Genomic DNA, 25,000 nt, shown 5'->3' on the forward strand with positions numbered 1-25,000 from the left:
CTGAAGGAGTTGTTGACTTGGACTCTACTTGATGCATTGGTGTACATGGCCTGAACTGTACTGACTAGTCACTCTGGTCGATCAAGATGTCGCATGGCCCACCATAGCATATCTCGAGGAATGCAGTCAAAAGCCTTTTCTAGCTCTACAAAGGCAAAAAACAAGTTCTTTTCTTTGGCGAGGTGCCTTTTTGATATAGCCCTCCATCACATCTGTCAATCACTTCTCTCTATCACATCCTTTTTGATATATCCCTCCATCACATCCCTCCATCACATCCCTTCATCACTTCCCTCCATCACATCCTTTTCAATGTATCCCTCCATCACAGTCTTCCATCAGAGCCTGTACCACATCTCTCCATCATATCCCTCCATCATATCCTTTCATTGTCTTGCTCCACCACATTCCTCTCTCCTTCTAATGATGAGTGCTTGATATGATGTAGTTGTCTGTTTTTCCTACTCAGTATTACAGAGCATTTTGTCCAGACAGACAGACAGACAGACAGAGAGAGAGAGAGGCTAACATGTGCTTCCTCTGAGACAATGCTTCCTCATCATTTCAAACTGCTGCTCCTGCTCCATCACAGGACAGTGTAACACACTCCATGGAAAGTGCTATCTGTCCTCTTCCACATCCATGAGTTCACAGACACGACACTCATGATTGGCGAGTGTCATTGTGATTGACAGGGTGGACAGAATATGCCCCTCCCACTACGCTCTAATTTTGTTCCCTTGGCAGCCGACCACAGATTGGGTTAGAACTCACAATCTCCTGCTGATACTGTGAACACCTCCCTGTGTGTTTTATGGGAATAAGGGCGGCTCTTTTCATACTGGAGGTGGAGCTAAGCTCATAACACTTTGTGTCACTTGACACATACAGAGGTATGAAGGTCGAGGCGTGGCGATTGTACTGTTTTTTTTTTTTAACTTTGTTGCTGCTTAAATGAACAAAATCCAAGAAAATCTCCTTCACTCATCATCATCATCATCATCAGTGATCGGGCTGTAGAGGCATTGCCTGTTGTTACCCGTTCTAGACTTGGGCTATTCACTTATTTTATTGTCGCGTGCGCATGGTTGGGTGTTTCATACGGGGAGACTGTACATGTCTCTCATTCAGTACTTATCTAATGCGTTCTTAAATTGGTTCAGTGTAGGAGCATTGACCACTTCATCAGGTAGTCCATTCCAGTCATTGACGACTCTTATGCTAAAACTGTCCTGCCTGCATTTCTTCAGGGCTAAGAAAGTGGATCAGGAAAAAACAAGTTTGTCTGCTGAGTTGCCTTTTATGGTAAAAAGGGGCGGGACCGGGCAGTTTGAAAAAATCAAAACCGAAGGCTGAAAGTGTCAGGATTGATCACAGCACATGATTGTGACTTTCTCCAGTTTCTGTAAAACTGTAGGATTATTACGAGTCTCAGAAAGCATACTGAGAACTGCGCGTTTAAAGCAGCGTGTTAATTATGCTAATGAGTTTTGCGTAGAGCTCAGAGTACGCCTCCATGTTTAAGCAGCTCAACATCGCAGATTGCTCTGCTGTGTGGACCTCGTCTCTCCGGTGACTTTCAAAGTTTCCTGAATCAAATCCTGAGCTAATGAAGTGCTCATCCGAAACCTGTTGTTTGTTTTTCTCCATGTGTCTCTCCGCCCCATCTGCTTCCTCTTCCTGCCGTCTGTCCACCTGACCTTTACTCTTCCTCCTCCTCCTCCTCATTCCCTTTTGTCCTTTAAACTTTCTCTTTAGAGTTATTTTAATGGCCTGATGTGAACACCACCTCCCCCTGACGCCCACGTTACACTCCCAACTTGCATCTGAACTCCACATTTCCTCTACGCCACCCACCCACCCACCCACCCACACACACACACACACACACACACACACACACACACACAGAGGGATGCAGAACCCTCCCCCTATCAACACAACCTGCGACATCCGTAAACAAAGCAGAAGGCATGAATGAAAATGGATCAACAGGAAACAGGTAGACGTAACCATCCTCAAAGGGAGGACAGGAACGGAGACAGAGAGGAGATAAGCAGCACAGGGAGAGAGAGAGAGAGAGAGAGAAGAGGACGGAGAGCTGGAGAAGAGAAGGACTCACATCATCTCCGTCAGCGCTGCTTTCCTAACGTGGCGATGTTGTTCTTCTTGCTTGATCCCTCTCTCTTCCTCCCTCCCACCCTCCCTCCTTCGCTTTCTCCCTCTCCTTCTCTCTCTTTCTCTCTCACTATCACATCAGCACCTTGAACATTTGCTTTTTCTCTGTTTCTGCTCGCTACATCGCGTCACAGCGAGTTCATGGCACGTGCAAAACAATAAGACAGAGAGAGAGAGAGAGAGAGAGAGAGAGAGAGAGAGAGAGAGAAGTAGGGGAGGGTGGATTAGTGGCAGAAGGTGTATGTGCATGTTTAGAACGTGTGTGTTCATGCTTGCATCAGTGCCAGAGTGTGTCCATGCATATGGCGTGCAGGTCTGCTCGCCCCATTGCCTCTGCTGAGTTCTGAGCTCTGATTGGTCAGAAGGTGTTGATTAATTCTCTATAATAGCAGCTCTGACAGTAACGTTATTTATAATTAATGTGCTCATTCTGATACATTATGGTTTCTATAGTAACAGCTCATTCACAGGGATGTGTATGGCAGACGCTCCACATAAACAGATTAAAAAACGTGTGTAATTGTAATTCTGTCACTTCTTCAGTCAGAGTAACATCAGTATTAGTGTTGTTACTATCAGTATTTGTATTATTATTATTATTAGCAGTAGTAGTAGTAGTAGTAGTATTTTGATTATTATTATTATTATCTCATCTCATCTCATTATCTGTAGCCGCTTTATCCTGTTCTACAGGGTCGCAGGCGGGCTGGATCCTATCCCAGCTGACTACGGGCGAAAGGCGGGGTTCACCCTGGACAAGTCGCCAGGTCATCACAGGGCTGACACATAGACACAGACAACCATTCACACTCACATTCACACCTACGCTCAATTTAGAGTCACCAGTTAACCTAACCTGCATGTCTTTGGACTGTGGGGGAAACCGGAGCACCCGGAGGAAACCCACGCGGACACGGGGAGAACATGCAAACTCCACACAGAAAGGCCCTCGCCGGCCACAGGGCTTGAACCCGGACCTTCTTGCTGTGAGGCGACAGCGCTAACCACTACACCACCGTGCCGCCCCTATTATTATTATCTCATCTCATCTCATCTCATTATCTCTAGCCGCTTTATCCTTCTACAGGGTCGCAGGCAAGCTGGAGCCTATCCCAGCTGACTACGGACGAAAGGCGGGGTTCACCCTGGACAAGTCGCCAGGTCATCACAGGGCTGACACATAGACACAGACAACCATTCACACTCACATTCACACCTACGGTCAATTTAGAGTCACCAGTTAACCTAACCTGCATGTCTTTGGACTGTGGGGGAAACCGGAGCACCCGGAGGAAACCCACGCGGACACGGGGAGAACATGCAAACTCCACACAGAAAGGCCCTCGCCGGCCACAGGGCTTGAACCCGGACCTTCTTGCTGTGAGGCGACAGCGCTAACCACTACACCACCGTGCCGCCCCTATTATTATTATTATTATTATTATTATTATTATTATTCATAGTAGTACTATTGTATTAATATAGTATTAATAGTCTAGAATGAGTATATATTAGTACAGTAATAGTATTGTTAATAGTACTGTTAATGTAAGTATTGCTACAGGTGTACTGTAAAAAGCGCGGTAGACGGATGTAAGTGCAGGAAGAGTTTTATTTACAAACACGTGAACAAACAGATCCAAATCGGTGATCAAAGGCAGAATCGTGAAACAGGCAATGGTCAGGTGAGGTGTAGACAATGTATAAGAGGCAAATACAGACGGCAAAATCCAAAGACACAAAACGAGGAAATCGATACAAAATACAAGGCTTGGTAATGTCAGACACAGGGGACAGAGCGTACACTTTGCAAAGTTTGTGTGTTACTCAGAGTCCTGATAAGCACACGCTGTGAGTGCACTCTGATCAGGAACAGGTGCATGGCAATTAGTTCTAATGAGCTTGAGTGCGTTTCTGCACACAAGTTGCAGTCTGAGTTGAAGTTTCTGAGTGCAAATGTGCATTATTATTAATAATAGTAGTAAACTCCTTTGTCCCTCACGCCATCAGACTGAACAACTCCTCTCTGGGGGGGAGGAGGGGTAACAGGAGGACAGAGGACAGGAAGGAGCAGTAGCCTAGCCTAGCCTGACAATAAGAAATACCCGATAATGTGCAATATAAAGTGCAATATCTTTCCTGCTTCCCCCCCACACACTTACCCTAACCCCACTTCTCCCCCTTCCTCTCTTCCCCATATCTTATTCTTTTATATTTGTATATGTAAATACTTAATTTATTTTAATTTATCTAGAAGTTTTTCTCTATTTCTCTGTAATGATGCTGCTGGAATCTTAATTTCCCTGAGGGAGCCCACCCAAAGGCATCAATAAAGTTATATCTAATCTAATCTAATCTAATCTAATCTAATCTAATCTAATCTAATCTAATCTAATCATACTAGTAGTTGTAGTAACATCGGTGTTAGTATTACTAGTAGTGATAATTGTAGTTGAATAGTTATTGTTAATATTACTGTTAATGATGTTAGGGTAAGTGGTAGTATTGCTGTTAGAGCTCTGAGCAGTATCATTCATAACAGGGATATTATTATCATGAGTAGGATTAGTAGGATCTGTATTATTAATTTCAGTATTGGTAGCTGAAGTAGCAGTAAACTGTTGTTCTCTTTAATAGTAGTAGTTGTTAGATTACAGTAGATTAGATTAGATTAGATTAGATTAGATTAGATTAGATTAGATTAGATTAGATTAGAACTTTATTGATCCCTTTGGGAGGGTTCCCTTAGGGAAATTAAGAATTAAGTTGTATTAATAGAAATATATCATATTAATAGTATAGTGATTAGCATTAATAGTGCACATATTTGTCACTGAGTATTGTTCTTTTCATTATTGTTGATATTGTTAATATGTTGAGGAACATACTGTTGATACGACTTAGCTGTAAAAGTAGTCGTCATAGTAACATTAGTATTAGCAAAAGTAGTTAGAGTTAATTTAGCACTAGAGTGTTGGTCTTTTAACGATTACTATTACTCTACTAATATATTAATACTAATTTATATAATATTAATGCTATACAGGGTGGCACGGTGGTGTAGTGATTAGCGCTGTCACCTCACAGCAAGAAGGTCCGGGTTCGAGCCCCGTGGCCGGCGAGGGCCTTTCTGTGCGGAGTTTGCATGTTCTCCCCGTGTCCGCGTGGGTTTCCTCCGGGTGCTCCGGTTTCCCCCACAGTCCAAAGACATGCAGGTTAGGTTAACTGGTGACTCTAAATTGAGCGTAGGTGTGAATGTGAGTGTGAATGGTTGTCTGTGTCTATGTGTCAGCCCTGTGATGACCTGGCGACTTGTCCAGGGTGAACCCCGCCTTTCGCCCGTAGTCAGCTGGGATAGGATCCAGCTCGCCTGCGACCCTGTAGAACAGGATAAAGCGGCTAGAAATAATGAGATGAGATAATGCTATACAACCTGCCTGATCCATCCTAATGCCCTACTTCTGGCTGGAGTCTCATCACATTGCTCCTGTGGAGGTCAGCCCCCATATCGACAGCCTAAAGACACACTCAGGAGACGCTCTGGACACTTACAGTTCTGCTACGATGGTTTCGGACTCTAATCACCATGTTAAACTATAATGAATTTCCTGGTTACACAGTTGTACTTTGTGACTCTATAGGACACAGTTATAGAAGTGAGTTATTTATAATCACACTATCTGTTATCACCCAGATGGGGATGGGTTCCCTTTAGAGTCTCGTTCCTCTCAAGGTTTCTTCCTTGTGGAGTCTGAGGGTTTTTTACTCACCACTATCACCACAGGCTTGATCGTTAGGGATAAATTTATTACAGCTAAATTTATTAGTTAATATGTTTAAAGTCTTTACTTTTCTGTAAAGCTGCTTTGTGACAATGTCTGTTGTTAAAAGGGTGATATAAATAAACTAACTTGACTTGATTACTATATTATAATTATAATTATAATATTATATAATAATCTTATTGCAACAGTAAGAACATGCCAACAGGGGTTTGCATTTTCTCCCCGTGCCTGTGTGGGTTTCCTCCAGATTCGGTAAAAACACCCAGCCAATAGGGTTGTACGAGACAGTGCATACTTACTCAGTGCTGGTAAGTACTATCTGTCCCAAGCCCAGATAGATTGGGGAGGGTTGCGTCAGGAAGGGAAGGGCATCCAGTGTAAAACCTATGCTAAATCAAATATGCGGAACAGATCCGCTGTGGCGATCGAACGGGAAGCAGCCGAAAGAAGAAGAAGAAGAAGGAGACGAAGCAGGGGCAGCTTGGTGGTGCTGGGATTTGAACTCACAGCCTTATGATCCATCGTCCAATGTCTGACCTCAATATAATCTCAACTATGTATTAGTTATGAGTTATCACAGCTATTAATTCTAGGATTAGTATCACATTAAGCATATCGTTATTAGTGTCTTAGAATAGTAATAACATTGTTGGTATTACTGTTAATAATAGTAGCATTATTTTATTATTATTATTATTAGTAGTAGTAGTAGTAGTGTCATATCTCGAGCCCAGGAGTATTCAGGTGCTCTACTGGAATAATAATAAAAGCCATGAAGATAAGAAATGTTTGGTTCCATCAAATTTATTCATTTATTTTACTTACTAAAAGATGCGGATTCTCCGTGATGTTGACAGTCAGTGGGAGGGGCTATGACTGTTTCTATATTTGAATAGTGCACTGTGATTGGTCGAGTGGAGATAACACTTTTTGTGGAAAATCAGTAGAGGCGCTTGTTGCATTTTGGAAAGAAAGGGAATATTCAATGCAAAGGAACGTGACGGATATCACGTTTTGCATAAAATTGATTTTGGAACTTTGAATAGTGATCAAATGCAAGAACTTCTTTTGTTGGGAATTTGATTTTTTTTTTAAATCGCATTTTGGAACCAAATTCATCATTTGTTGGTGAAGTAGCAGGAGTAATGTTCTTTTAATGATAATTATTATCAGCAACATTGTATTAGTATCATCTGAACAGGATAGTAAGTCGTGTTATTAGTGAATATTAGTATCGTAACAGTATAATTGTTGATAATAGAATGAGTAATAGTGCCAATAATAGTAATAGAAACCGTAGTTTTGGTAGTAGGGGGAGTAGTGTTGTTGTTGTTGTTGTTGTTGTTGTTGTTTTAGCAGTATTAGTACTATTAGCAGTAGGACTGATGTTTTGATGATTATTATTGTGGTTGTTCTTATTCTTATCATTATGATGTATTTATTAGCAGTAGTAATATTCATGTCACTTCCTGCCTCTCGTTCTTACAACATACTTTTCCCTACGTCTGTCTGACTCCGCCCTCCAACCTAATTTCATCTTTATCCATCCACAGCGCTTGCTCTCATCTTTCTCCACGGTCTCTCCCTCTCTCTGCCCTTCCTCTCGAGTGCCCTTGATCATCTGACCTCCAGATGGAGAGCCGGTGGGGGAGACCAGGCCAGAGAGAGAGAGAAAATTAAAAAAAGGTACAGGGGGTGAGGAAAGTGAGAGGAACAACCAGAGCGAGCGATGGACAGGGAGATGGAGGGAGAGTGCCATGAGATGGGAGGAGCAAGAAAGCCAAAAATAGGGAAAAGATAATGGGAAAAATAGCAAAAATAGAAAATAGGGATGAGTGTGTGTGTGTGTGTGTGTGTGTGTGTGTGTGTGTGTGTGTGTGTGTGTGTGTGTGTGTGTGTGTGTGTGTGTGTGAGAGAGAGAGAGACAGAGATGTCAGTGAAGACCTGGGGTACGCTAGTTAACTTTGCGTCTCTCACTTAAGGGGAAAAAAAGATAGTGATCAAAAATGATGCCACAAAATGTTTGACAGTTTTCTGGTGAAAAATCGGAAATACTCAGCGATATTTGCCGACTTCTTTTTTGCCTTTGTTTCCTATTCTGGATCTGGACATGTCTCCATTTAAAGCAGCGTTATGTAGGAATTTTAACTTAAAATATCAGAATCCAGATTATTCTGATGGTACATTTATTGTAACAGAGAGAACGGCTTGTCTTCCATCTAGTCTCCGAGCCCGGTTACAGCACCGTGTACCTCTGGTGGCGTGTCCCGGAGACCTCTCGCGAGAACTGTGTAACACATTACAGGATAACCCTCAGACAGCGGTACTGATAATGAGTCCTCTCGTCTCAGCTGCCGTCTAGCTTTTGTGGCCACCGAAGTTTGCGTCCCTTTGTGTCAGACGCATGCATGTTTTATAAGGTTAATTTAGTTGACTAGCTGTTCTTGGTCCGTTAGCATCCCTCAGCATTAGATAATATAAAATGAGGTCCGACCTAATAGCGGCGCTTCCATTCAAATGAAAACAAACCTGCAGCAGATGATGGACTTTGATGTGTTTCAATTTCAATTTTATCACAAGAAGATAAATTTCTCCAAACTCACATGTACATTATTCTTTTTATTCCTATAAACTACAGCGCGCTTTAGGGATTTATAGCAAAATGTTTTGAAAACAAAAGACAGACGATCCATGAAAACACTGAGTGGATTCAGGTCACCGTGTCAGATCCCGAAGGATTCGCAGTGATTTCAAAATCAACATCACTATTTAGAATTAAATTCCTACAACTCATCATTTCTATTCATTCATTTTTTACACGTTTTCTTTCTCTTTCAGCTTGTGGCTTTTCTTGTGAAAGATTTCTTCGCCTTTCTCTCGCTCTGTCACCGCTTCTTTCCTTTTCTTCCTCTGGCAAAACTCTCTTTCTCTTCCTGGTTTTGACTTCATCTTTCTCTCCTTGGTTCACTTGTTCTGACATCTTTTTAAAGTTTGTATTAAAGTTTGTAAAAATGATGATTATTGTGTTGCGCTGTTTGAGTTGTTCTCGGTGGGAAAAGCCGATAAATATGAAATTATCTGCAGACAAAAATAAGTTATGTAGGCGCGCTCGTGCTTCTAGTTCCCGCCAAAATCCAACAGCCAATCAGAATCGCGAGGGGCGGGGACGGACGTACACGGCTGGGATCCCTGTGTGTCCATGAAAAATCAACTCGATGGATTACCATATTTTCTTAAGTATGGAGCACCGCTATAATGTTAGTGTTAGCATGGTTCTGGTTACGTTAGCTTAGCATGCTACTAGTCTGAGTTGGGTGCAAAATTTGACTTCAGTGCGACAAAATAATGTCTGAGCTGCACGTTCACTTCCAGACCTGAGGTCTAGTGATCTGTGTCACGGCTAACGGGAAAACAACGACAATCCGACAGCAGAGTTCCATCCCTGATAATGTTATTAATGAAGGATTGTGACCTACTGTAGGCTGGAACCTTATCAGCGTTAACCCTGTCTCATGGAGATTTGTAGTTTTTCCAGATGACTAAATTCACCTAACCCCAGTCCCATCTCAGGTGAGCATGAAAATAAATTAATTAATTAATCTCACGCCAAAACGTTTGGTCAGTTTGTCAATCTCACGTCAAATAAGCCTTGACAGATTGTAGCTTTATGAACCTGTCTCAGCTAACATGTAATAAATTACACCACACAATGTGTGTTATGAGTAATATGCTCCTATATGATGTCGATTACACACAAACTCCAGATTCACACACTTAGTAAACAGCGTTTCTGTCCTGAAAATGGCCTGCAAACACAGTATTTCAGCAAAACTCAAACTTCCTCGTCAGTTGAGATGGTTCTTTTGTTTCTGCCATTCTGTTTCCTTCAGCTTCTAAACAAGCACGTGTCCAGCTTTACATGAGGAGCTCAGAGAGCAATCTGTGTTTATATTACATCAGTGGTGTAAACGTGAATTACACTCCGCAACTGTAGGGGGAGTCCAAGAGCAAAAAACAACAATTCTCTCAATTTTTTTTTTTAAATTAGGGCCACTGAAGGTTAAAAAAACATTATGAAGCTGTGTGTGTGTGTGTGTGTGTGTGTGTGTGTGTGTGTGTGTGTGTGTGTGTGTGTGTGTGTGTGGTGGGTGTGTGTGTGTGTGTGTGTTAATGTTCTGAGAAAAAAACCTGGATGTTCTCTGAGATTGTAAAATCATAAGTTTGTGAAGGAAAAGTCACGAATTTACAAGAAAAAAAGTCACAAATTTGCAAGAAAAAAATCATACACTTACAAGAAACAAAATTGGGAAAAACAGTGGTGATATTTTGTCGAGGAACTACATCGACTAAAAATCCCACATTTCCTGTAACTCTCGGCTCAGCCATTTCAACGTCACAGAGATTTGCTCAGATGAGAAAAATCCACACACTGAAAGTAACCGAAACTGTTCTTACACAATAATTATACATTTATGAACAGAGAAGAGAGAAAAGGACACGGATAAACAAACCTGTGGGGTTTATACATCCATCCCTCACTGCATTCAGGAAGCACAACAATCGCTCACGTGCTTCCCGGCTGCAGTGCATTCTGGGAAATATTGTAAATCTCTTAGTGCTTTATTGTTTTACACTGTGTAATCGAGGAGTAAAAACTTTATTTTCTGTAACTCTCAGCATCTGTGGCGTGATGACGTTGGTCCGACCTTGAAAAGTGAAACAATGTGGTTCCATAACAACAAAACAACCCCGCTATTTTTCTGAGGTTTTGTTTCTTGTACATTTGTGACTTTACAATCTCAGAAAATATTACTTATTTACTGTAATTGTATATAGTATGTTTATCTATTTATCTATCAATGAGAAATAATCAACAACTGCATCAAACAAATGTTTGTGAGCAACACTGGGCCTCATTTTTCAAAGTTTTTGTAAAGTTGTGTCTAAAACGTTCTATTGGATTTACAAAAGTTCCAGAAACGATGATTTTCTTCGTGCGAGTGTGTACTCTGATCAGCCATAATGTGCAAAAGTGTGTTCCTGACACAGCTCATTTGCATTTAGTCATTTAAAGGTAAAGTGGACAGAAAGCTCGGAGAATGAAATGAACAATCAGGGTAAAGGCTCTGGATAAACACTATGAATGTAATAATAATAATAATAATAATAATAATAAACCAAGTGGAGGTTTATATTAGTTTGTGTTCTTGTGAGTAAATGTACGAACAGGACACAAATGTTCAGAATTTAGAGGATTTTCATGAAGACCAAATAAATGTCTGGTGTAAACACTCATACAAATGATTTCCAGATGAATCTGTTTATATCCAGTTTGAGCAACAGTATGAGGCTCATTGTTTATAAATTGTTTATTAATTGGCAAAATTCTGATTTGAGGCAGAAGCAAGTTGTAATATTTACACTTTTAAACAAGTTCAAGTCATTAACTCCGTTCACTCTGATCACTGACCAAGAAAATGGCACAAAGCGAAGAAACAGCGGACTTAAAACACGCCCCTGAGGTACAGCACACCTACACCCAACACTTACGAATTCATCAGATTCATCAGAACTGGGGACATTTTTACGAACGCTCAGGGACATGAAAGTCACATGACCATGTGATCTGTGATCTGTTCATTCTGTGCAGCTGTAAACTGCAATGAAATGGTTCTAACACAAACAACAATGCTGAGTCAATATGCAATTAAGGCAACCTTAGTACTGTGTGTGTGTGTGTGTGTGTGTGTGTGTGTGTGTGTGTGTGTGTGTGTGTGTGTGTGTGTGTGTAGTGGTCTGGCCTTACCTGGGTGCATCGAAGCTGTCATATGATCCCACAGTGTAATGACGGAAAAGTCTCTTGGTCTTCTCACTACGGCTGTCTGCAACACACACACACAGCGGTACCCACATGATCACGGGGAAGAATGTGTGTGTGTGTGTGTGTGTATCTGAACAACATCTGAAGTTTCTCTCTCTTTTCTGCCTGAGTTTATTCAGTGTGAAGTCACACATCCAGAGGAGTGTGTGAAGGCGTGACCGCTGCTCACTAGATGTTCCTACACTGTGGTCTAAAACAAGGTGCCCTTACTCCCTGCTCCCTACACCGCAGAATCAGGACACAAGCATAAGGGAACCAAATTCACAATCACACAACACTTTTGATACAGTCAGAATCATCCCTCAATTACTGTATCAGTCCACTGAGGAGGTATCACAATTTACACACACACACACACACACACACACACACACACACACACACACACACACACACAACCTATTAACTTTATAGGCCACCATCTTCAGTCTGTTCTGGATGTGTCTCAAATCACATACATGCCTTATTCACTATACAAGACATAAACACCATAACACTATCATCAGGGTCAAAATGGACATATATATGTGTGTGTGTGTGTGTGTGTGTGTGTGTGTGTGTGTGTGTGTGTGTGTGTGTGTGTGTTGCTCACCTGAACGGTGCTCCAGATTGCGAGCCGCCACCTCCTCCACACAGTCAGAGGGGAACCAACCGGTCCGTCCCCTTACTGTCCCCTCCCAGTATCCACCCTCTCCAACACTCAGCACTGAGAGAAAACACACAGAGAGAAGTGTGTGTGTGTGTATGTGTGTGTGTGTGTGTGTGTGTGTGTGTGTGTGTGGTGTCAACATAAATACATGAGCATTCACAAAACATACAAATCCACACATATGTGAACATCGGACATAAAGGACACACACACACACACACACACACAACACAGCCTACATGCAGGTGTGAGTGCACCTCAGCATCACATCACACACACACACACACACAACATTTCATACTCTCTCTCTCTCTCTCTCTCTCTCTCTCTCACACACACACACACACGTACAGACGCATGGCACCAGAATACATACACAGACAACGTTTATCCACACCTGAGGAAACATACAGAGATACACACACATATTTAGTGACATTATCACTGATAACACAGGACTCAAAACCTTTTTTTTTTGTTTACATGTAAACACACACACACACGCACACACACACACCTTTGACTTTGTCTCCCTTGTTGAAGCTGATCTCACGCTCGCCCTGCGCTGTGTGTGAGCGTGTGGCCACAAACACTCGCCCCGGGACGGCGCTGTACAGACGCCTTCGCTGAGCCGGAGCTGCACCCTGTGAACTGATGGAGCCCGGCCTGCGCACATACACACACCCTTATACACAAGCATACACACTCACACACACATACATTACATGTGCACATGTGTGACTGATCCAGTGTCGTTCAATCTAACGATTCAGTGTGATTCAGTAAGATTTAGTGTTGTTGTTCCATCTAATGATTCAGTGATTTAGTGGAAATAGTTCAGTGTCATTTGATCTATTGATTCAGTGTCATTTGATCTATTGATTCAGTGTGACTGAATGTGAAGTAACTGAGACTGATTCAGTTTGTCTAATGTGATTTGATGCAATTGGTTCATTCAAATTCAGTTTGATTCATGATTCAGTGTATTTAATTCAAAGTGATTCACTGTGATTCAGTGCATTTGACACTCACCCCTGTCTCCGGCTCTGTCTGCTGCGGTCGTCTCTGTCTCCTGTTCGGCCGCGAGACGGCGAACGTGTTCGGGCTCCCCGGGGACTGCTGGAGCTGCGCAGTGTACCGCCATGTTTCAGACCCTAACACACACACACACACACACACACACACACACTACATCTGATTTTGAGTTCAATTATAATTAATGGACAATTTCTCTTCCACCTGAATAACTGCCCTCCACACACACACACACACACACACACACACACACACACACACACACACACACACACACCCCTGCACAGAGATGTGTACCATACCTGCACAGAGACGATGTTGGGCGTGGCTGCATTGGGGAAGGCTAGCCACTCAGGAACATTCATGCTGTTGTCACTGTTGGCGCGTAGGAATGGGTGTGGATAGGGCGGAGCCAGCGTGCGACCACTCTCCCGCCTCTGGGGCGCGAACTTTGGTGACTCCAAAAATGGCACTGCAGCATACACAAATTGTAAAACACACACACACACGATGAAGAACACAAACCCACAAAAGAGCATCCATGCGATGAATTTTAACATGTTGTTCTGCTGCAGATACAGTTGCATACCACTTTCTGAAATAATAATAGCAATTTTTATTAGATTTTACTGCAGCTAAAAATTTTTTTAGAAAAATCTCAGTCAAACTGAGTGAACCAACATTTGAGAACGATTAAACTGAATCCTGAGCTCTTAGTCCAAAAACATGGCGTAATTTACAGGTCCACAAAGTCCAGCGAGTGTTTTTGTTTGTTTGTTTGGGTTTTTTTGTAGATCATTATTTAGTGATTATAATTACAGCCCTAAACATAATTAACTGTGTTTAACAGAAAACGCAAATCTATAAAGCAAGTAAAAATGTTTACTTTTATAAAAACTCATTAAATAATTTTAGTTACTAGACAGAATAGGTTTTAAATAATTTAATAAAAGCTACAAGTTTATCATTTTTAAAAATAAACTTAGAGACTGTGTTCGGTGTTGATATGATATCAAATGTTCCAACTTATTACTATATACTGATTATATGTAAATTAGAATTATTATAACTAGATTATAATAAATAATAAATACATAATATTATACGTTTGCTTAATGTGTCTAATAATTTAATCGTTAAATTTTATTTTATAAAATACATTTGTGCTGTAATCCGAATTTCTTTTTGGCAGGATGAAGGGAAAAAAGGAAAGAAGACTTGTGAAATATTAGTACTAATAATTCAGATAATTTTGCCGTAGTTTTTTAATATAGTAATTAAACCGTAATTAAACTGATCTCATCTCATCTCATTATCTCTAGCCGCTTTATCCTGTTCTACAGGGTCGCAGGCGAGCTGGATCCTATCCCAGCTGACTACGGGCGAAAGGCGGGGTTCACCCTGGACAAGTCGCCAGGTCATCACAGGGCTGACACATAGACACAGACAACCATTCACACTCACATTCACACCTACGCTCAATTTAGAGTCACCAGTTAACCTAACCTGCATGTCTTTGGACTGTGGGGGAAACCGGAGCACCCAGAGGAAACCCACGCGGACATGGGGAGAACATGCAAACTCCGCACAGAAAGGCCCTCGCCGGCCACGGGGCTCGAACCCGGACCTTCTTGCTGTGAGGCAACAGCGCTAACCACTACACCACCATGCCGCCTAATTAAACTGATAATTTAATTAAATTAAATTCTTATATTTTTGTTGTCATGTTTATTACAATTCTTAAGAAGCTTTGAGATGAGAAGCGTGAGACTCTCCGACTCACCCACATCTGAATCCCGATGGTTTTTAATGATCTCTCCGAGCTCAAAATGTCCCGACATCACAGCCACCTGGACACACACACACACACACACACACACACACACACACACACACACACACACACATCAAAATAAGCCAAAACAAGCAACAATCAGAAACATTATTAATCATTATACTGTGTTCCAAATGAAACACAAACAAAAACTGGCAAAACATGAAACATGCACTCTTCAAAAATCTAGAATCTTTAAAGGTTCTTCAGTTCTTCCTCTGGGTGTTGATTCTACACAGAACCCTACAACTGTTTCCCTCTCAGAAAGGATTCCTCTTTTTGGAAACTCAGGACCCTTAATTATCCGATGAACACTTTTTGTGAAGAGTGCACTCTCTCAATAACAATGTAAAAATCTTATAGATGTGATTTCTGGGAAACCTTTTAAGGTACTATGTAGAACCCTACAAGCAAAGTGTTTCCCAATCAGAAACAGTTCCAAGTATAACCAATTTTAGGAGGTTTAAATAGCCAATGAACCTTTAAAGATCCTCTAAAGAACCTTTTTTTTTTTTTTTGAAGAAGAAGAAGAAGAAGAGGTCTGTCCACTAGAAATCTTAAACATTATTTGGTTGTCCCTTTAAGGAAAGGCTCTATGTAGAACTCTAAAACACTCTAAAGTGTTTCCCCTATCAGTTATCAGAAAAAGTTTCATGTAGAACCCATTTGAGAATCCATAAACCCTTAAAGTAGAGCCCTTGAACCATTTTTTGTTTGTCTGGTTGGTTGGTTGGTTGGTTGGTTGGTTGGTTGGTTGGTTGGTTGGTTGGTTGGTTGGCTGGTTAATTGAGAGTGTACACTCGTGAAATTTTAGAACCCTTAAGTGTTCTTTGGTTTGGTCCTTAAAAGGTCCATAATATGGTTCCCAGTAAAACCATTTGATGAACCTAAGAACCATTAATTATCCAATGAACCTTCAAAGAAACCATGAAGAACCCTTTCTAATGGTGTACTCCAACAGAAAACTAAACTGAGAACTGTTAAGGATGTGACTTCGAATGAAGGTCCTATGTAGAACCAATCAGAAACATTTCAGAGTACCTTTTAGATGGCTTCATCATGTAATGAACCGTTAAAGAACCAGATTGTTCTAGAAATCAAGGAGAAAATAATGAGCAATAGTTTGGAGTTTGCTCCACATGCCAATGCACATACTGTATAGTCTGAGAAAACAGGGTTCTTCAAGGGTTCTTTAAGGGTTTCATTGGATAATACTCAGGATAAGAGTTTTTAGCTTCCCACTAGAACCCTTTGTGACAGGAGAACACTTTGTTATATGGTTCAGTAAGAGATTCCCACAGAGAGGGAACTGAAGAAGCTTTAAAAAGCACATGTAGAGTTTTGCGCTTTATTTGACATGTTCCTCACTGCTTCCTGGTTCTCCACAGTTGCTCTCTCACCTGAAACGGCGTCTGTCCGCTGTGGTTCTTTATGTCCTTGTTTGCTCCGCGGTACAGCAGGATGCGTGCGCAGCTCTCCTGTACGACAAACATTGAACACGCTGCGATCATAATGAAGGAAAATTCTGCTTGTGTTACTTATAATTTGTTAATTGCGGGTGTGGTCTATCCAGAGCAGGGCTTTGAACCGGTTCAAGGAACGAAAACGAAAACCGGGAACTTTTTCTATTTCACATGGAACAGAAACGAAACCAGAAACTTTATTATTTTTTATGTTCCGGAACAGAAACGCTTATTAAAAATAATGGTAACCGGTTAATACCGGTTTTTATTTCGTTCCTCAAAGTTTCCGTAGCCTACAAATAAAAAAGCCATTCTCCTCCTGCGCAAGTTTCTATGACCCGCTGGGGTTCACTTCCTGTGTGACGTTCGCTGACTGAATGGAGAGAGCGGGAAGGTGGACTGCTATCACGTCTCCATTACTGAGTGTCTGAGCAAAGAAGAGCCTGAACGATGCAACCTCCCTATTGGCTGTTTGTAAAAATGTATCAATTGTTGCCCTTCCCACGGGAATCATCGCGCGCTCGAGAGACGAGACCTGACGGGTTAGTTCGTTGGTAGCAGAACAAAATGTCTGGACACAAATCGGGTTTTCAGAAAAGGAAAGAAAATAAACGGAGGGTTGAAAATACAAAAAAGGAGGCAGAAAATGCAAAACGAGTTTTAAGGTAGGACAAATGGTTACTTTTTAAGGCAGCCGGCCGTGGCTGCCTGCAGGCTTATTTATTATAGCCCATTTAGTTAAAATAGTTGATATAAAATGTTTATAGTTATAGTTATGTGATGGTTGTCCTGATTTAGACTGGTGTTTTGGGTTTTTTTTTGGGGGGGGGGTTGCGCGATGTTGCACCCGGGTCCAGATTAGGGCAGAACCGGCCCTGGCTACATTTCAGGTGTAGTTTGTTTTATGTATGTATGTACTTGCATAGATGTGTACTTGGTCTTCCAATATGGCGCCTAACAAAATCTCGCGGCGCGGTGACGTCATGCGGTAGCCCTCTATAGGGCCTGACTAGCCTTTGGTAACACACTAAACGAATTATCTTTCATTTTTGGCACTTTTTCTGTTTGTGTAGATGGGAAGACATACTGAGAATCCAAATCGCCAACATTTGAAATAATAATTGTTTTGAATTATTTCTTGTCTTATTTAATGAAGGTTGTAATAGAATTAGCCTACATTTGGCTTAAGCTGGATGAGACAGAGACATAATTTTATAGCCATTTGTTAAACCGCTGACAGGGAACGTAATTAACCGTTCCGGGAACGAAATTTTTTTGTTCTAACCGGTTCGGGAACGTCTATTTAATGGTGGAACCCAAAACTGGAAACGTTAAAATTCCGTTTCTGTTCGGAACGAACCAATAGGAAAAAAATTCTGGTTCAAAGCCCTGATCCAGAGGTTTTTTTTTCTTTTTAGTTCTGACACATAATGATGAGAATTTTCGAAAGCTAACTATTTAAACACAAATTTAAAAACGCACTAATCAAATCAGTGAAAATCACATCAGATTAACAAAACAAGCTAACTGTATTAGCTATATAAACTCACCTTCAAGCTTCATTTTTTTCATATCTCATTTATTTATTTTATTCGTTTAATGAGTCATCGTATATTCAGGATAAGATGAAACTACTGTTATAAGATTTTCTTCCATTTTTAATTTTAGGTTAGCGGTCAATGCTAAGTGCAATTTCAGTATAATTTCAGTTGTTCTGAATATTTTCTTAGTAATTTACCAGCATATCTGAGGTAAATGTTGACATTCCTGAAGTTTCTGTCTCATTTCTCATCTGTTTTTTATAAAGCTACCTGCTAACTTGTGAAATTGTTCGCCTTAGTCATTAACAGCTAGCTTATAGTGATGAAGATTTCTGGAAAATCAGTGATTTGTTCCTACATTTCTGAAACACACACAGAGGAATCAAGTTCATGAGGTAAAATTATCGACTTTGTGTAGAATTACTGCATTTAAAATTCAGCTCAATGTGTTTACTAGAAGATACAACATGAACGTTGAATATGAAGCCTAAATTTTGGGTTAGCAGTTAATGCTAAGTGTAATTTCAGTGTAATTTTCATTGTTCTGAATTTTTTTGCTAGTTTACTAAAACATCTGAGGTAAATGTTGGTGTCCATGATGTATGTGTCCAGTTTTCACCGTCACTCTGGCTTTATAAAGCTTAATAACCGCGTGCTAGCTTGTAAAAGTGCTCGCCCAGCGATTAGCAGTTAGCTTGTGAGATTTACTCCAATTCCTCTCAGAAGTCAGAATTACTGATTTGTTCCTATATTTCTGAAACATATACAGAGGAATTAATTCCATGAGGTAAAACTGTTGCTTTGTGGCTGTCTTTTAACTTCAGTTTTAGTTTTTAGTATCTTCAAATAACCTTGAAAAGCATTTTATAAGTAATTTAACAGCCCATCTGAGGTAAATGTTGAGGTAAACATTCTGGATATGTTCATCTCATTTTCGTTGTCACTGTATAAAACTTATTACGGCGAGGTGCCAGTTATTCAGATTCTCCCACTTGGTTGTTAGCTAGCTTAAGCACAGCACCTGTATTTCCTAAGTTGCCTAGCAACAGCATTCACGCAACTTTAACGACTTCAGCCTCGCAAATGTATCTGTCAGAAACATCTCCAACCTCCTCCAGATCCCACCTGTGTCCTCAGAGCAGACGGACGAGCGGACGAGACGTTACCTTGTTGTAGAGAGCGCAGATGTGTAAGGCGGTGTTTCCTGAGGCGTTCTGGGACGAAGAGTCCGCGCCGTAAAACAGCAGATGTTCCAGATGCTGCGAGTTTCCATTCTGACAAGCCTGCAGAAGAAACGAGGAGGAAAAGGAGAAGAATGAAGGGCGCGAGCAGGACAGAGAGAGCATGGTGATGAGGAGAAGAATCCAAAGCAGGAGAGAGGAAAAAGAAGAAATGATTCCAGTCAGAAGGAGGGATTGTGGAATAATGGGGGGGAGAAAGAGAGAGAGAGAGAGAGAGAGAGAGAGAGAGAGAGAGAGAGAGAGAGAGAAATTATTCCAGCCAGAGGAGGAGTTGTGAAATAAAGAAAAAGAGAAAAGGAAAGACAGAGAGAAAGCAAGAGAGAAGAAAAAGAAGAAATGATTCCAGTCAGAGAAGTTGTGGAAAAATATTAGAGAGAGAGAGAGATCGACAGAGAGAAAAACAGAAAGACAGATAGACAGAGAGAAAGTTAGACAGAAAAAGAGCAGATAAACAGACAGAGATAGACAGAGAGAGAGAGAGACAGACACACAGAAAGAGAGACTGAGAGAGAGACAGACAGACACAGAGAAAGAGACAGAAACAGACAGACAGAGGTATACCGGTAGGCACAGACAGACAGACAGACAGAGAGACAGACAGAGAAAAAGAGACAGATAACAGACAGAAAGAGAGACAGACAGAAAGTTAGACAGAAGGAGCAGACAGACAGACAGACAGACAGAGATAAAGACCGAGACAGACAGACAGACAGACAGACAGACAGACAGACAGAGATAAAGACAGACAGACAGACAGACAGACAGACAGACAGAGATAAAGACAGACAGACAGACAGACAGACAGAAAAAGAAAGAGACAGACAGACAGAAAAAGAGACACAGAGAGAGACAAACAACAGACAGAAAGAGAGAGAGACAGAAAGAGCAGACAGACAGACAGAGATATAAGCAGAGAGAGACAGACATACAGAGAAAGAGAGAGAAAGAGACAGAGACAGACATACAGAGAGAGAGACAGACAGATATGGGCACAGGCAGGCAGACAGACAGAAAGAAAGAAACACAGAGAGACAGTCAAACAACAGACAGAGAGATAGACAGAGAGAGACAGACAACAGAAAGAGAGAGACAGACTTACTTCATACCTGTCAGAACTTTGACACCTTTATTAATTAACACAGCTCTGAATGTGAGACAGCGTGAAGACAGAGCAGATTTGAAATAGAAATGAAAAGACACAATCCCTTACACACACACACACACACACACACACTTTCTGATATCAGGACATTTTGGCAGTGTTATCTGAGACACACCTCGGTTACTTCCAGTGTGTTAAAAAAAGCTTCAGATTATGTTGTGAATAAAATAAAAAAAATAACATCATCACTGTTTAATATCACGGCGCTGCTGAGTTCTGGACTCTGATTGGTCGGAAGGTGGTGATTAATTCTCCAGAACAGCAGCTCTGACAGTAGCGCAGCTGCACATCACAGCATTATTTATATTAATGCCCTCATTCTGATACATTATTGTTTCTATAGCAACAGCTCCTTCACAGGGGCGTGTACAGCGGACGTTGTGCATAATCATTAACGTAAACAGATTAATAAACACATTGAGAAGTCACTGATACGGTGAAGTTTTCTGAAGATAAGGAGATGTTTATGTAACACTGATGGAAGGAGTCTCCAGTGTCGGGGCGTCTTTGACATTCATACAGGAGGTGGAGCTCAGACTCCACCGCTAAAAACAAACGATTTTATTCACTCATTCGTCAGTCATTGTGAGGATTTTTCACATGACATGATTGTACAATGGGCGGAGCTTAATGTTTCAGATAACGATAAGTGGACAAAAATGAATTTTTTCAAAATGAATGAAAAACATTTTGTTTTATTATTTATTTTTACATTTTCTCACTACAGTTCGTGTGTATTTTGTATACGATGTGTATTAAATGAGTTTTATAAAAAATATCTGAAAAATAATTGATTAAGATGACAGGATATTTCTACCGCTCCTTAATTAGATTAGATTAGATTAGATTAGATTAGATTAGATTAGATTAGATTAGATAGAACTTTATTGATCCCTTTGGGCAGGTTCCCTCAGGGAAATTAAAATTCCAGCAGCATCATTACAGATAAACAGAGAATAGAAAATAGAGAAAAACTTCTAGATAAATTAAGTATTTCATATACAAATATATATAAAAAAAAAGTCCAGCAGGAGAGATATTGCACTTTATATTGCACATTGTCCGGTATTGCTTATTGTCAGGCTAGGCTACTGCTCCTTCCCATCCTCTGTCCTCCTGTTCCCCCTCCTCCCCCCCAGAGAGGAGTTGTACAGTCTGATGGCGTGAGGGACAAAGGAGTTTTTGAGTCTGTTCGTCCTGCACTTGGGAAGGAGCATTCTGTCACTGAACAGGCTCCTCTGGTTGCTGATGACGGTGTGCAGAGGGTGACTGGCATCGACCATGATGTTCAGTAGTTTGTCCATAGTCCTCTTCTCTGCCACCGTCACCAGAGAGATTTATAATTACTTAATTATAAATCCTAATTTGCATAAAAGATCTTGTAAGAATATTAACAATAACCTGAAATTTCTCTGGAATATCAGACCAAAAATATTTATTTATTTATTTATTTATTTATTTTATTTTAGCTACAATTAATGTAACAGAGAATATTCTTCATTTAAGCTTGCTTTTTATGAGGTTTTTTTTTCATGATTTCATGAGAAATTTTTGCTGGAAGAAAAACAACTGAATTATTTTTAGCAGCAAATGACACGCACCAAAAATGTATTTATTCATGAATTAATGAATTGGTGTGATTTTTATGAATAGATATGATGATGGACAGGATGACGATGATGTACCTCGTCCTCTTTCCTGTTGCTGTGTGACGACGGAGCGACTGATGGACTTGATGGATGGAGGGATGGAAAAAAGAAAGAGACAGAAACAAGTCCATTCATGCAAACACTCCGTGACAGACATCATGTATAAAATACACACACACACACAGGTTTTTTTCCATTAGGTACCTGGTGTGTCTCGTCCCAGCCGTTCTCGTCCCTCACTCCAATCTTGGCTCGGTGATAAAGCAGCGTTTCGCAGCAGGACGTGTCGCCCCCTGTCAGCACCGTGTGGTACAGCGGCGTCAGGCCTCGGCGGTCTTTATAGTCCAGAGACGATCCCAGAGACAGCAGAGTCTGTGTGTGTGTGAGATACATGAACACTAGAGAGAGCATGATATCACTTCTTCTGAAACATCATAAAGTAATGAGTACAAATGTAATAAAATCAATCCTACACTGTAAAAAATTTTACGGGCGGGTGTTGATTGAACATAGATTTTACATATCATTTGACTCAGAAATGTCATTTTCACTTACAACCAACTAATCCAGGTCGGCCTAATACACTTTCTCTCATTGTGATATCATGTTGAGCTATCAAGAATTTTAACATCCAAATATCAAAGATATCCTTGTTGATAGAACTAGCTGCAACCTGTTGCAACGCTGCATGTTGGTATCCTTGTTGGTAGAACCAATGACGCATATATACACGTGCTGTATGGGGTTTCCTTACCTCTGCGCAGGGGCAAATCACATCAAGGAGGAACGTGCTTGTTCTGAGCACTTTTTTATTGTGATGTAGAATTTCAGTTTATTCCAGAACACTTTATACTTTTAAAGGCCTTAATCATTCAACAAATGTTTGCAAAATTTCAAATCATAGTGTGTAGTCCATATATTAACACTGACGCTCAGCTGTGAAGGTTAACTTGATTTGAATACTCAAGTAAAGGTTTAAGTTTTTTTTTTTTTTTTTAGTTTTTTATCGTAAAATTGAATTTTGAAATTGACACAGCAGTCACAGTTAGTTTATTTTGTCAAGTGCAAGTAGCTGATGGAGCCTGAGCCCCTTTTTTATTGTGGTATAAATGTCAGTTTACTCCAGAACACTTGTGAAAGACTCATTCAACAAATGTGTTCAAAATTTCAAATTATAGTCTGTAATCCAACTTGACTTTAATGTTCAGGTAAATTTCAACAAAGGTCTTTAGTTCTTCATTCTAAAATTTAAACGTGAGATTGACATGTAGCAATCTGTCTGGAAGTGGATCACTTTTTTCCTGCACATTGCAGAATTCTTTTTCATTTGCAAGAGACACAGTCTTACAAATAAAAGTGTTTTCCTTTGACAATTATTTGTAAGTGTCTTTTTTGCGCCAGTGATTTATTGTATGTTTTAAGGTACAGGTAACTTGAAAAAAACATCATATGAAATGTAGAAATACATGTTATTATAGCAAACATTTATTTGTTATTATAAGAAGAGTAACCTAATTTGGGTAACAGCAAAAATACGCTGGTTGAAATCAAATGTAAACTCAAATTTTCTAGGCAACATGATGCAAGAGAATTTTGAGTTGAGATGGTCAACAACAAATAGTACGTTGGTTGAACTCAAAATTCAACTCAGAAATCCTTGTTGACTTAACAAGGATCTTTGTTGACTTAAGAAGGATTTTCGTGTTTAAATTTGAGTTCAACCAACTTACCTTTTGTTGTTGACCATCTCAACACAAAATTCTCTTGCATCATGTTGCCTAGAAAATTTAAGTTGAGATGGTCACTTTTTTTTTTACAGTGTAATAAAAGGATTTTAAAAAACAGTCAGGTCTCTTTTTCAGTTCCAAAATCTTTCCTCTTTGTTTGCTCTTTGTTACAAAGTCGATTTATTTTCCCCAGATATCCAATCCACCTTTTTCTTTTCTAGGTATCAGATCAGAGCTATCTCTAGTTAAAAAAAAAAACTCAAAGAATGACACATGTTCAGGCACTCTGAGTGTGTGACCCATGACCTTTACATCATTTCTGTCATTTTATTTCGTTTTAACTACATGAACACACAGTTCTGTACAAAAGTCTTCGGCACATGTAAAGAAATGCTGTCAACCAAAAAATGGCTGAAAAAATAAGGAAATGAAATGTTTCAACATTAGAAAATACTATAAACAGTAATCAGTGAGCCATAATACATGAAACAAAGTCAGTATTTGGTGTGAGACGACCCTTTGCTTTAAAAAAAATAATAATCCGTCTCAGGTCCAGTGAGGTCAGTTTTATGTGGAAATGATCTGTAGGTTTTCCTGAGCATCTTACAGAACCAGCCCCAGTTCTTCTGGACACTTTGACTGTCACACTCACTTCTTCATTTTACACCAAAACCCAGCAGCCTTCATTATGCTTTCTTTTTTCATCTGAAAAGTGCTCTCTTATGGAATATGCTGCTCAGATACAGACTGTTTTTCCTGTAACATTTAATTTTGTGCTGGAAAAAAAAAACCCGAAAGTTTGGACTCTAAAATGTTTTTGTAATATTTTGACTCGATGATGTAGAAGTTACAAAA

The 25,000-nt window shown here is 40.3% G+C and overlaps 1 protein-coding gene across 1 annotated transcript in view; it reads right to left on the reverse strand.

The window, feature by feature from the left end:
- shank1 (SH3 and multiple ankyrin repeat domains 1) overlaps positions 1–25,000 on the reverse strand; it is a 115,408-nt gene that overhangs the window by 58,114 nt on the left and 32,294 nt on the right. Inside the window, exons 6-14 of the mRNA XM_060902699.1 lie at positions 22,623–22,790; positions 19,533–19,649; positions 16,763–16,840; positions 15,312–15,378; positions 13,831–14,000; positions 13,526–13,647; positions 13,011–13,159; positions 12,437–12,550; positions 11,770–11,845 (exon numbers count right to left, since the gene is read on the reverse strand). Coding sequence (XP_060758682.1) covers positions 11,770–11,845; positions 12,437–12,550; positions 13,011–13,159; positions 13,526–13,647; positions 13,831–14,000; positions 15,312–15,378; positions 16,763–16,840; positions 19,533–19,649; positions 22,623–22,790 — 1,061 coding nt within the window. The remainder of the gene's footprint in view (positions 1–11,769; positions 11,846–12,436; positions 12,551–13,010; positions 13,160–13,525; positions 13,648–13,830; positions 14,001–15,311; positions 15,379–16,762; positions 16,841–19,532; positions 19,650–22,622; positions 22,791–25,000) is intronic.

The sequence above is a fragment of the Neoarius graeffei genome, chromosome 20 (genome assembly GCF_027579695.1).
Source record: "Neoarius graeffei isolate fNeoGra1 chromosome 20, fNeoGra1.pri, whole genome shotgun sequence".
NCBI classification, from domain to species: domain Eukaryota; kingdom Metazoa; phylum Chordata; class Actinopteri; order Siluriformes; family Ariidae; genus Neoarius; species Neoarius graeffei.